The 14848-nt window shown below is 37.3% G+C and overlaps 1 protein-coding gene across 1 annotated transcript in view; it reads right to left on the reverse strand.

The window, feature by feature from the left end:
- Positions 1–1222: 1222 nt before the first annotated feature.
- Galnt3 (polypeptide N-acetylgalactosaminyltransferase 3) overlaps positions 1223–14848 on the reverse strand; it is a 34878-nt gene continuing 21252 nt past the window's right edge. The window contains exons 4-11 of the mRNA XM_040745485.1: positions 13702–13851; positions 11506–11740; positions 10778–10895; positions 9154–9354; positions 7850–7981; positions 7563–7664; positions 2920–3072; positions 1223–2304 (exon numbers count right to left, since the gene is read on the reverse strand). Coding sequence (XP_040601419.1) covers positions 2182–2304; positions 2920–3072; positions 7563–7664; positions 7850–7981; positions 9154–9354; positions 10778–10895; positions 11506–11740; positions 13702–13851 — 1214 coding nt within the window. The 3' untranslated portion in view covers positions 1223–2181. The remainder of the gene's footprint in view (positions 2305–2919; positions 3073–7562; positions 7665–7849; positions 7982–9153; positions 9355–10777; positions 10896–11505; positions 11741–13701; positions 13852–14848) is intronic.

A 14848-nucleotide genomic window follows, 5' to 3' on the forward strand; every position in this document is an offset into this window, starting at 1 on the left:
ATGACCCTCTGGAATGAAGGCAGTATGCCAGGTCTTCAGTAGAAACTAAACCATTTGCCTTGTCAGCTTCAAATTGAGCAAGAGTTCCACAATTTCACACTTGAGTGCAGGCAAATCATGCAAGTGGATGACAGCCAGACTCTATAAATTACTGTTAACACTGTTCCAGAACTCAAGACAGTTTAAGAGGGACTTTCCCCGCAAAGGGCTAATCCCCAATCAAATTGCTTCTGTGACACTTGAGGAACAGCCTGAGGCAACTGAGTCAGGTAAGGACCTTTCCTCTGGATATATTTAACATGGCCACAACATTATCAGCCCAATTTTAGAGACCTGACTTGAACCACAAGGCATCAACCTATGATTCTTTGTGAGGATCTACATACTGGTTTCATTTTTAAAAACATGTTTTAATCAGGTTCATTTATAAAGTATCATTGAAAAATTGCTGTTTTTTATTTTAGAGATAAAACAATTATTGAGAGAAGCTTTTGCTCATGGTCATTCAAGTCTAATGGAACAAACTGGGAAACAGAAATTGCACCTTTAAGGGGCAAAATACACTAGGCTTACTATTGCATGCCATTATTAGCTATATTAATAGAGAAACATTAATTATTAACAGAAGACCAAAGTTAAAAGGTAGGAAATTATTTCAGTTATACAATATACCATGGTGGGATACTGTTTCAAAATTGTGTATCTTTCTCTCTACCCTAAAAGAGAGAGCTGAATGGCCAAGTCTTATACCCTCTATAACTTTTGATATAAAGTTAGGAAGATGGTACAATGGCTAAAGAATATGGTATTTTAATTCAACTTTTACAATTTTAATGGATGCTTTATTTAATTAAAGCTATACTAAAACTGCTAGGAAATACTAGGAAATATTTTCTTTTGTATAACCAAGACCCCGCTGGTTTTAAAAGCTAAAGCAAATTTTACATTGCTTCTGAGATTATATAAGATGGCCAAAGAGGAAACGGTGACTTCAAAACATAATTTTATGAGATCATTATAGAAAGTTATCAGGAATTCATATATCTACCAGCATCTTCATTCCTGTTTTCACACCACTGTCACAGTTTGTATTTTACTTAAAAGAATCTGGGGATTCACAAACAACAGGTAATTAAAACCTTGCGTAAATAAAGGATGCTCTACCCATGATCAATTACAGATTGTATCCCAAATCGGACAAAACTGAAACAAAAGTTTGCAATAGTGTTTAGGGTTCTTTTTTATTGTGTTTTCCACATAGATAAAAGTAAGGCTATTTTTTTTAATGAGAAAAACCCATTATAAAGACACTCTAACTGAATCAATATCACCATTTAGAATTGAGTCAAGTATATTGCATTTGAAATTCAGTATCATAAATATTCAAGATTAGTGAATTTTGCTAAGAAAATAAGACTACTAGAAAGTAAAAGGAACCCTTGTAATAACAGCTAATAATTTATAAAGTTTTTTGTCTTTTTGTTTTTAAAGTACTCTCGGAAAATATACAATGTAAAAGCCATTTGGGGAAGATGCCTGTGCATCAAGTAGAGTGGGCTTCAGACTAAAAAATATTTGTACATTTTCCAAAAATTTAAGTGTTAAAAAATAGTCTTCTTCTTATTCAACTTCATGTTTAAGGAAATATATGACAGACAAGTAAACAAAAGACAACAAAAGTTTACCTGGATTTTAAAACAATAAATTCTAGATCTATAAAAATTTCCTGGTTTGTACAGAAAGGTCAATGACTGATCTTCATTGATCCATTTCCATATAGTTATAAAAATACAGTATCAAATCTTTTTCTATTCCCCCCAAATTAGGGGAAATATTTTAAGCTGTGAATGTGTGAATGTAGCTATGCATACCCCCAAGTGTACAAACACACATCACTTTACTAGGAAAATTATTTTCTTCATACTGTAAACATCTCTCTTCTACATCTGGACATTTCAGAATAGTCTTTGGTATTTTTAGGTGCTGTGCTTTCAGACAGAAACCCCCAGGATTTCTGCAGCGGTACTACATAGACATCTTAAGATATAAATAAGGAAAATGCACTTGGAATAAGTTACAATTAGCTGCTTTTGCATAATTCTCAACAATGACAGTGTACGCCTAGTCACAGTTTCATGAGGAAGAATATGTCCTTTTCAACTCCTTAACTTTAAGGAACACTTATTCATTTTGGCTGAAAATCCATTTTTGGAGTAGATCTGACGGGTCGCATGGCACTAAATTTGGATGTTCTCCATTTGCTGAAAGGCACATTTTAAATAATGGATTATATAGAAATTGGCCCTGGGGGGAAAAACACACAACATACATTAAGTTTCAAGACACACAGTTAAAAGATAAATATGAAAATCTACATAACAAATATATCCAATTCTTAACTTTAAATCAAAGATCAACTAAAGCTGATAAAATAATGATGACTTTTGCTTATAATACTACAACTCACTTTACTGCTGTCCAGTCAATGCAAGACAGTTTAAAAATAAAGAGAGAAATAGAGAGCAAAAGTTGAAATACACTGTCAAATAAGATGCATTCCAATGATCAACTTCAAAATCAGAAAAATCAGTCCTATGGCATGCTACTATTACACAAAACTAGTTTTAGATAAGAATTGCTATGATCGAGCTAAATCTTAAACATATTTAAAAATAGGCAATCTGCCATATACTCTTTCAATTCTAGATTAATTTAAAAAGTACTCAGAGAGGAAAACATAATTAGCATTTTTGCCCCTTTAAGGAATAAACATGGTTTTCCTAGATATATTCTCTTATCACGCAGAGAGACACATGATAATAGTGGAGCTATTGAAGGTGAGCAAATTCTGATATATATATAGGATAGGAAAGCAATAGAGCTATTCAAAGTAATCTAGTGAGCAGATGAATGACTCACCTTCTGAATGTCCCATATCTGTTCCCCAGTGGCGAATGTCCTGTGGCCTTTGTAGACACATGCCTTGAGCTGGACCACACCCTGAGTAGCATGAAGACATAGCTCCTTCTGGATGTTGTGTCGGATTTCACGCTGAGCAGAATACTCAAAATACTGTGGGGAGGAGAACATTGAGATGGATGAGGGCACTCGTGTACCCAGTTGCAAAATAAAACAGGTTGAAAACCAACATGTTACTCAAGAGTTCTTCAACAAACTCACACAAACATCAGAAATGCAAGGGGAGTCGTGATGACAGAAGACAGCAAGCTCTTGCTTTTGTCCACTGCCAGCAGGGATTACTTCCTAAATGTGGTATTCCTTTCTTTCCAGACTAGAAACTGGAAATGATGTGGTAGAATGGAGGCTACTGCAAGTCTATTACAGAAAGCAGCCTGCAAAGTTCTAGCAAACAGTCAGCTGGCTGCTTTGTTCTCTCCCATAATAATCCTTCTCTTATGCATCTCAACTAAGTCATTTTCACCAATCTGCAAACCCAAATGGACTTTCAGAGCCTGTTTCTGCCCCTGTGAAGTGGGTAGCAACAGTCCCTGCCCACAGCATTTCTAAAAATCTCTAAACAAATGGGTAGTGCACATTCAGCAAAGACCAACACATGGTCAGCACACGGTACACTGCGGTTCTCTACTAATGTATCCCCTCCATGTCCAATTAACAAGACTCTTAGTTCCACTGAATCTCTAATGTTCTCTCATTCATGCTTACTCCTCTGCCCTAACTTCTCTGACTCAGTTACTACTTCATGTATACTACAAAGCCAACCTCTGACCCTATGATGCATCAATCATGTCAGCTTATTGGTAATCCTTTAAAGCTTTGGTTTGATATGCTAATAGCCTTGCTCAACAAAAATCACCTCTGTTGCTCAAGGTTATCCCCCATCTGACACACGCAATGTGCAGGATTCACTCTCATAGCAGCCATGGACTCAGTTGTAGTCAACCATGCTCTAAACAATAACCTACTAAGAGTTTGCTCCATTGCCAGGCTGTTGCTTGGAAGTCTCCCAAGCCTTTCCTGATTTGCTAACTCTATTTCACTCTTTAAGAACTAGATGAAATATTATCTTACTTGTTTATCTCTCCTCAATTTTTTCCCTTGGTGGAAAACCTGTAACTTTGAAGGTTTCCATAGGCTATCAGAGATAGCACATTCTATACTACTAGAATTGAATGTATAGCTAGTTGAAATCTCTGTGAGCTAAAGCTAAGCACTGTATCAACTGATAATATTCCTTGTTGTGGTAGGCACTTTACTGACGGCACTACTGTCCCAGACATATAATAACATGTATCATCAGTCAAATATTTAATAATGCTGGCAGTCTAAGGATAAAATGAGTTAACATAATTGATTTTCAATTATGCAGTAATGCCCGTTAGCACTAATATTTATCGAGCCCTTATTATGTGCTAGGCAGGCACTGTGCTAGAGTAAATACTCCATAAACATTAGCAGAGCTTCCATTCCAAATTCCTTGTCTCAGTCTTATGATTAATTTCTCTTCTCCTACAAGTAAAACATTAATTGATTTTAACCAACTTTTCAGGTGGAAGCACTGTAAAAAGTAGCTTACAAAGGAGAAAGAAACAGCATTCTAACTATCCCCAACTAAGTAATTTAAACTAAGATAAACCTTAAAAACTCAAAGGTGATCTAAAAAAAGCTACATGAGTATTATTAGACAGTCATTAAGGTGATACTTGGAAGGAAAGAAAAACTTGAAAATACAAAGTAAATAACTAACGAGCTGAAAATGTGGGACTGACATTTCACTCAAAAACTGGACACATGCTCTAGAGGGGAATGTGCAAAAAATATCAGCTGTTATTAGGCTGTAGTGACATAACAGCATTGGACCAGGGCATTCTCCAATCCAGTCACATAACAAAAATAGTTACTGGTCTTTGCATTCAGAAACATTGTTATAAAAGGTTTATATGTCATGAAACACCATTTCACCATCAAGATGGAAGAAAAGGAGAAAATGCTCACATTAATGAGATGTCTGGATTTGAGTTCTCAGGAAAATTAAGTTTTGCAAAGTAGCTGAGAGACATAATTGATTAAAAAGAATAGGACTGCCTGAAAGTGAGTTGAACAAGGATGACACCAATGGACATGCCAAAGTAGACAGCGAAAGCCTATGGATGCTTAAACCCACAAACAACTATAGGCAACTGGGGAAAGCTGGGAGCAGCAGAGGTGATCCTCCCAGAGGAGAGTTCCCAGGTTGTCCAGTGCCAAACACCCATACAAGTAACATTATATAGACTAAACAGCTTATATTCAGGAATATATATGTATACACATACATGCATGCCATGACAATGAATGAAAAAAAATAGGCCGTGAACTTGAAGGAGAGTGGGGAGGATTGTATGGGAGAGGGTAAAGGGAAGGGAAAATGTTAAAATTATATTAAATCTCAAAAATAAAAAAAAAACCAAATAAGTGAAAGATGTAATAAATGATTGTGTCAGGATGACAGAAGCCAGAGTCATCTTGAAATACAAACCAGACAACAGTACTCTCCTGCGCAAAAACCTCTCGATGGCTTCTGTTGAATTCAGAATTAAATCCAGCTTCCTTAATAGGTCTGCAGTGCTCTGTACAACCAGGATCTTTATCAAAATCTCTGACCTCATTTCCTTTGCTCCTTGCCTAGACCACTCTGCGCTGGCCATGCTGGCCTGTGTTCTCGGAACCTCCACTACATGACTGTCCTCACCCAGATCTCCTTCAGGATGCTCCTCTCCCCGGACACTTGACTCCAACTAAGATAACGTCCAACCTCTGAATCCATCACTCACATTATCTTAACCTGCTCTATCTTTTTTAGCACCCCAAATTACATTTTACTTTTCACTTTTCATGGGGAAAAATACTATTATGACATAGGCTTCACAAGGTCAGTGACTGCCAATTCTTCCAATAGTAAAGGTTGTGTCACACATTTAAATAAATATTTTTAGTCACTGAGTTTTCTCCCCAAAAGTCTTAAAGACAGCCTATTGTATTGGTAATTTAAAGTTGATTTAATTTAATTTAATTTTTGCTTGTTTGTTTGAGACAGGGTTTCTCTGTTTAGCTTTGTAGACCAGGCTGGCCTCAAACTCACAGAGATCCACCTGCCTCTGACTCCGAAGTGCTGGGATTAAAGGCATGCGCCACCACTGTCCAGCTCTAACTTTTTTTTATAATTCTCTATAAAAAATCTGCTTGGAAAAGATAATAGAAACCACACAAAATAACACACACACTATATTTTTAGGATAGTACCTACAGTAAATTATTACAAAATAGTAGTAATAATATATTTTAAGATAAATACAGGGGGCGGGGCGGGAAAAAAAAATAAATACAATTCTGAAGAGACCTTGTGAGAAATGTCTAAGTATTAACAATCATTGGTAGTATGTCTACAAATGAGGAAATAAACATATTATTATTTACAATATAACAATTATTTCTATAACTATTCTTATGTAGAAAAAATGAAAAGATTATATATATACATATATATATGTATATATATATAGTCAAATGACTGAAATTAATTAAGCTGAGTTTGGCCAGGAGACACACTGATCTTTTTTTCCTAACACTGATACTTTCAAAGTCCTATCAAATATCTACTGCTGTAAAAGTCCTGTACCAAAATACACGCAACTCCCAAAAAGGTAAAGGTTCCAAATAGTTTTCTTTGTACATCTTTCCTCACACCCTTCACATTTCCTTACCATTTGCATGAAACCCCTCTCTTGGTCCTACTCACCTCTCAACATAAAGTCTAAATTTTCTAGGAAAATCCATGGGCACCTCATCCAATTTCTGAGGTGGTTTTATGTACCCACAAAGCACTCTGGATTCCTTACTCCAGACCTTATGTTACTGACTGCAGATGCTGGTTTTGCAATACGGGATCCTAACACAGCTAGGAACCCAGTAGGTGAAGTCCACCCAGGAATCAATCAGTCAAGGAACCTGCTTACTGACTGTGGAGAAAGTCTAATCCTTCTCTGAGGTAACTTGTGAAGGATAAGGTCAAAATAAGCTAAAAGCCAGAAACTTAGTATTTTCTACAATTTTAGTAGGCTAAGTAGTAACATTTCACATTTGAAATAACAGAATGGAAACAAGGATGTCAGTAATAAAGAAGAAAGAAAACACAGCACTTAGATGCAGTATAGTGAAACAGTGCCTCTGCCCTCAAAGGACTATACAATGCAGCTGTGTCAGCATTATCAGGGGATGCAATTTGCTATGACATTTCATATAGTCTTCACCTGGTGACTCACGAAGTCTCCATACCAACAGTCACACAAGCATCAAAAACTATACTAAACACACACACACCATCAAATGACATTATTCCTATTTTTTTCATTCTCCTTTCTATTGATCAAGGGGGTAACTTCAGAATACTTTCAGAGCCCAAGTGGACCCTAAAGTAAGTACTCTACAATGTCCTGTTTAGCTTTAAAATGTCTGCACACTCGTCTACCTTAGCATGCAGCTGAGCTGTGACTTCTGAGAAGCCTGAAAGTGCTCAAAAGAGAGTCATCTTAGGTTGTGCTCACCTGGTTTCCGCCGAGTCCATGGCATGTGTACAGAATCAATGGTTTGCCTCCCTGGTTATTTTCACCAACATCCAGACACAGAGGTTGACCAACACTCTTAATCTAAGCAAAAGATTTAAATTATACACACATATATATGTATATATATATATATCAAACTGGATAGTTTCTATTTTTTTAATTAATTTCAGGGAAGTGGCATTAATAATGTCAAATCCTAAAAGCAATCAATTAAACTAGATGGGAAGGGATTTATCAAGGAAAAGGGGAAACATAAAAATACTCACATATCCAGATATAACAGGATTAAGGTCTGGTACATACACTTCTGGGTAAACAGTATTTAGGTACCATGTAAAATTTTTACACTGAAGGCGTTTCTTTATTTCAAATCTTTTTGAAAGATCACCAAATGATTTCTAGAAATAGATGAGGGAATAAAGGGAATGTTTAGTCATTCATATCAGCTCTGATAAATACTGCAAATGGTACTATTTGTGTTTACATTTAGGTATCAGGTAAAGTTCTGGATGCAAGATGGACTTTGAATGCATGCCATTCATTCCAACAAGTGTACTGCTTGCCTGTCTCTGGTATTTAAGAGAATCAAGTCACACCGGAGTGCTGTGATACATTTTATTTGTGAGCAGACTGTCTACAGAGCTCTACCAAAATGCAGTGATCACCAGGCTGATTGTGGGAGCACTCTGGAGTCATCCCACCTACTTACTTTAACACGACCTATATAGTGATGTATAAGGAAACATGTGCAGATAAACAGTGCTAAAACCCAATATCTCTTCGTAGTCAGAATGCAAAAAAAAAAAAATCCCAAACTGCACCGTTGGGTGTTTTCTTTTCTAATTTGTGTTTTAATCTTAACAAAATTCCCAGCTGGAACTTGGGTTGAAAAAGGCAATTTTGAGTTAATTGTGTTTAACTTTCCTTTATTTTAAAGGGCAAAGAAAACAATTAAAGATGCCTGAATTTTATAAAGCTGATTAATTTTTTTCCTTTAAGAGATCAAACTAACAAGTTATATACATATTTACTATTACTATTTTATCATCACTATTATTATTACTGTGCACACGCACGTGTGTGTGTGTGTGTGTGTATGCATGTGCCATGGCAAACATATGTGGGAAGTCAAAGGACAACTTACAGGAATCAATAATCTCCATCCATGGTGCGGGTCCCAGGGATTGAATTCAGGCCTTTAGGCTTGATAACCAGCTCCTTTACCCATTTTGATGGCCCCAAGCTATTAATTTAAGGCTTAAAATTTATGAAAATGCTTTTTTTTTTTTTTTTGGTTTTTCGAGACAGGGTTTCTCTGTGGCTTTGGAGGCTGTCCTGGAACTCACTTTGTAGACCAGGCTGGCCTCGAACTCACAGAGATCCACCTGCCTCTGCTTCCCAAATGCTGGGATTAAAGGCGTGTACCACCAACGCCCGGCAAATGCTTTTTAAGTGTTTCCTTTTTTCTTTCTTTTTTTTTTTTTTCCCCCCGTGAGGTGATTCAAGCAAAAAAGACTTATGGACTTGGAATAGTTTTCAACTGTCATTTCATTACTTAGCCCTCACTTACTTGTTTAACAATTTTTGCTGCATCTGTGTTTCTCCTATAAAATATTTCCTTGTATTCATCCATCCAGACTTCTGCAAGGCGAACTTGGTTGCGAGCAATCACCTGCGTGCCTTTTGGAAAGGTATGAGGGCTTTTGCTGCGAAAAACATGTCCAACAACAGAGCAAGGCATAATCTCCAACTGCCCACCACATTGCCACACCTGATAATTAATGATATTTGTTTAAATTTACAGTATTTTGGGAAAAAAAACTGTTGCTTTAAGTTTACCTTTAAGATATCAATAAATACAAAATATAGAGATTTATTAATGTGTTATAAAATCCCTATGCCAATTCAGTTTATGCTCTTTAAATGTAAACAATGGCTTTATTAAATGCAGTAAGAAATACAGAGAACAAACACACATCTTCAGAAAGTAGGTTTACAAGATCATGAGTTCTGAGTCCTTCATAAAAACTAATTCCAAGTTTTCTTTTTGGCCAATAATTATGCAAGTGTTCTAATATGCAGAGAAAAACAAGGCTCTCTCTGGTGTAGCTGACTTCCTCTTTAAACACAGGGTCAATTACTGAACCAACACACTTTTTCCCTAAGAAATGAGGTAGCCATCTGGGCACAAAAGAAACCCAGGCTCTATTTACTCCTTGGATATTCAATTTGGAATTAAAGAAAACCACTCAAGAAAGCTATTATTGCCAAAATATAACCCATTATATTTTCAAAGGAGTTGTTCATATTGAAAAGTCCACGTCTATGCAGAATGTATCTAAAAGTTTGCAGTAGTTCTAAATAAAGTGTCTTAGTGATTAGTAAGTAAAAAAAAATCTAAAATGAAGTCATGCTTAATAGTGGAGGCTAGAACTGAGACAAGTGGTCAAAATCTCTTCTTTCCCTCATTTAAACAAATCAGATGCTCAGAGACAAGTTCGGTTCAACAAATAGCACTGAGATTCAGCATGTTCTAGGGCTGGACACATGGGATTAAGTTTGAAAAGATCCCTGCCCTTCATCAGTTCAGTATGCAATGGAGCCAGAGCCAAAGCATAAACCTAATTCCTAGGTCTTTCCCCCACCACATTCCAATCTACAGGACAAAAAGTAAGTGACATGACTACCACAAAAATGAAGTCATGAAGTTGAATGTATTAAGCACATGTCATGACTACTAAAAGCCTGTTTTGTTTATATTAACTTATAATATGCATTATGAAAAGGAGGAGAGCAGCTCATACGATACAAAGAGTTAAGTCTAGTGTCCTTTACAGTTATAAATAAATGTTTTCCATACTGACTCCCTTGATAATCAACTCATTTCCTGAAGCACTAGGTTTAATTATATTTATCTTGGCTGGAATTCAGTAGCTACAAGTGCATTAATTGGTGTTATTGCCTGGACACAGGAGTTTAACTGATTCCTCTTGTTACACTGGCAACCATGAATAAATATATCAAGTTACAACTTAAATGGAAATAGCCTCATGGCCAATTTTCCAGCAATTACTTTATAGAAAATACTAAATACATAAAGTCAGCATACATCTGCAATGCTCTGTATGAGCTGATCAGGACAAAATATATCACACTCTTTGACATGTATGCATGCTTAATCTCCATAAACTTACTCTGAATGACATTTCTATATTTTCACCTCCCCATATTTCCATTTCTTCATCGTAACTTCCAATATGCTCAAAATATTCTTTAGATATAGAAAAAAGGCCTCCTGCAAAGGTGGGGGTCCTGAAAAGAAATACATCACCAAAGTTTGATACAGAAATTAAACAAGTTGAAAGGCCACTTAAAAGAACCAAACTGACATTACAAGAGATACTATATTTAAAGTCTTTTATGGAGATAAAGAATAACTAAAAATTCTTGCTTCAAAGTTAAGGTTTTGGGAGAAATAAGCCTTTAAAAAGACCATATTCTGCGGGGAAGTGGTGGCCCACACCTTCAATCCCAGCACTAGGGTGGCAGAGGCAGGCTGACCTCTCTGAGTTCGAGACCAGCCTGGCCTACAAGAGCTAGCTAGTTCCAGCCTCCAAAGCCACAGAGAAACCCTGTCTCGAAAAACAAACAAACAAACAAAAAAAGAAATTAAAAATTAAAAAAAATCATCTTCCATGTTATTGTTTCTCCCCTTAACCTGCTTTAATATTCTTGAACAATTTAAGAAGGCATGAAAATCCACCTACTCCTACTGGTTGCTCATAATATCATGCAAAACAGCCCCAGACATTATTGGTCTACAAATAGAATTATCACATAAGCAATTGCTGTGAAAACACATATACATATGCAGCATTTGGTGCTATGATGTAAATGTAAGACATGGGAGCGAATGGCTTACTTAATTGGGTAGGTTTCATCTTTCCTTCTCTGCTTCTCGTGATCTGGAAGCGATTCCCAGCCAAAGGACAGGCTCCAGTCAAAGTTTCCACGGTTATGGTTGCTTCCATATGGAGAAGGCTTGTTGAACTCAAATGTGTTTAGGTCTATGGATGCGATGTCTGGACTCACCACTGCAGTGTAGTTCTCGGCTATCCTGGCCAGCAGAGGTTCCAACCAACCATAGAAGCACTCACCTGTCCCAAACAGACGCTATGGTCAATCGAATGGAAAGATGTTTCTTTGACATTCCAGGGAAGTTTATAGAGAAATTAGAAAGAAAAGATCATCTCTGTTTTGAGTATACATTCACGGGTGATTTTTTTCATTTTAATTATAATAAGCAAAAGTGATGTATTTAAGGGCATACAGTATGTTTTTGATTACACACACACACACACACACACACACACACACAAATTAACATACTATTAGAAATTTACAATGATCAAGCTAATTAAGATAGCCGTACATCGCCTCATGTGTGTGGGGTGGGGGATATGTAAGATCTACTTCTGGCAATTTTACATTCTAAAGTATACAACATATTATTTACTACAGACACCATGCTGTGCCACAAGACCTCTAAAAAGAGGGACTTCTCAAGGGCTCTTGTAATGAGACTATGATTTAAAAAAAAATAAAATCAGGAAAATTCGAAATGTTTTTTTCTTTTGTAGACAGGGTTTCCCTAGGTGTCCTGGAACTAGCTCTGTAGACCAGGCTGGCCTCAAACTCACAGAGATCTGCCTGCCTCTGCCTCTAGAGTGCTGGGAGTAAAGGAGTGCGCCACCTAGGCCCAGCTACGGGAAATCTTCTAAAAAATGACATTTGTCTCCTAGCATGGCAGACAGGCACTAATGCGTTCACCATCCTTGTTATGGGAGGCCTTTTCCTTTAACAATGGACTATGAATCAGTAACCTACCTACTTTGCCCTAAAAGTATCATAACTTATTTAAATTTGTGTCCCTCCCACCAACTCAGGCACAGTAACTGGAAGCTTAATTTTTCTTCCTGGGTCTTAGGAGAAAGTAAGTGAGCCAGTGAGAATATTCTGAATTTAGTGGCTGGAGAAAAAGCATTCAAAGCTGCTACCTTCCCCCTGGAAGTGGGACAAGGGCAGGGGGTCAGAATCATGCCCTTGGGCCACACAGCACCCTGTCACACAGGTGAGGGCCTCATTAAGTTACATTTGTCAGTCACAGCCCAGAAGGATCATTGTCTAGCAGGGAAGAAAGCTAAGTCAGATCTCACTGCATTTTGGATCAGAAAAAGAAAAACTAGAGAGTGATACCATCCTTTAAAAAACATTCCAGATCTCTATTCATTTTTCAAATGCTGTATTACGGGAATATTGGATGCAATGGCTCTCAACAACAAAAAAAAAAAAAAAACAAAAAACAAAAAACCCTGAAACAAACACCAAAGCCTTACTGTGATGATTAGCATGTTTCAACCAGTTCTTGGGTAAAGCGTCACATAAGAGCTAGGCAATTCAAGTCCATGCATTAATATGAAGTGTAACACTCCCCAAACTTAAAGGTCCAGGGACTAAACAGTATTTGCTAATACCTAGCATATCCATTGCACATCGACATCAAAGGATTTTCCAAAACTATAAAATAGTGCCGTTGAAACCATGAAAGCACAGAGAAACATCCCAGGAGTAACAAAACTAGTAAACACTACGATATTCATGGACAAGATAGCAGGATACCCCTTACTGGGCAGAATAGATTCAACAAATCTTCAGCAGAAAAAGAAAAAAGAGAACTATAAAAGTTAAAGGTGGCAGTATTGAGGCAAAGTTCATGAGAGCGCTGGTCATATTTAGATAAAAATTTAGTATCACAGTGTAGGAAGGAAAAATTCCTTTTGCTCTTCTTTTTTCTTAGGGCAGAATGAACATCTGGGGCGGAGGAGGGGTCCTAAGCGAGGGAATCACCCCCAGGGAAAGCTGGGTACTGAAAACACTGAGGAGGTAAGGGCTCTATATGTGAAGTTCTTACACAGAGTCATTAGCTGCCAGGCCTGCCCAGGCTATCATCAGTTAAACATGCTGTTCAGAAGAATGCAGTTAGGTATCTAAAGAAAACTAACTTTGAAATGAAGGGGAGGAGGAGGAAGTTACAAGCCATCTACACACAGGCACTTACAGTGAGCGTCTAAAAATGTGAGCGTCTCTGCAGTTGCTACTGCTGCCCCTAGCAACCGAGCAGTGATGAGGCCTTTTCTTTCTTGTTGTCTGACTATTTTCACTATAGAAAACTGTTTTATGTATTCCTCTAGTTTTTCATGCAGGTAGTCTGTAAGGAAGAAAAGAACGTAGACTTAACATTTTAAAAGCTACATTATCCTTTAACTCTTTGATAAAAAGAGAGACTATGAATGCAAATTGTAACTTTTGTAATAGCTAATGTTATAACTTGTCCTGTGCATTTCACATAAACACATGCATTACGTTGGGGGCACCTGAGAGGCCTCCATGGAGTGAACCCCAGGAATTTGGAAAGCTCAGTGATCTGAGTTGATTGACTTTAAGTCAGAAAAACAGATTTTAATAAAAAAAATTCAACAAATTTTAAACTGGTACTATAATTTGAGAACTGTGACAAGAAATGCCAGGGAATCAATAGCTGTCAGGCAGTGATCAGAATAGGTTTGATACCTCAATGTCAAGAAAAAGGCAAGGAGGGGATGCCAGAGTTGTGGTAGGTTGGGGATATTTCTACTGTCAGCAGAAAACTTTAGGCTTCTCTTGGATTCTTGTCCAATAAAATACATATCTAAAAGTGGTGTGCAAATCAGGCAGTTAAAAACAGACAAAGCTGTAGTAACATACAGTTTAGGATACTCAACATCTGTGCTTGGATTTGGACAAGAAGCTAAAGTTGAGACAATGGACTAAAGAAAACCGAATCAAATCAATCTAGTGCTGTTCAATTTTTAAGCATCTTCGGCCAAATCTTGCACCATTAGACTCTTTTTGTCATGGTGGGTGTCTTGTTGGTTTCAGACATGGTCTTGCTATGCAGCCCAGGCTGGCCTGGAATGTGTGATCCTCCTGCCTCAGCTTGCAGAGTGATGGGATTACAGGTTTATACCAGTGCATCTAACTTGCCATTACATTCTTGAATTCTTGTGAATATACGATTCAGTTTAAGTGACCTTGTTAGGCCCGGAGCACAGCCTCAAATACAAGGGGAATTATGGAAGACCCAAGTCCAATTCCCAGCATCCATATGCTGGGTTCACAGCTGAATCTCCAGTCTCAGGGGATCCCGATGCTCTCTTCTGACCTCT

Source organism: Mesocricetus auratus, unplaced genomic scaffold (genome assembly GCF_017639785.1).
Source record: "Mesocricetus auratus isolate SY011 unplaced genomic scaffold, BCM_Maur_2.0 Super-Scaffold_100004, whole genome shotgun sequence".
NCBI lineage: Eukaryota > Metazoa > Chordata > Mammalia > Rodentia > Cricetidae > Mesocricetus > Mesocricetus auratus.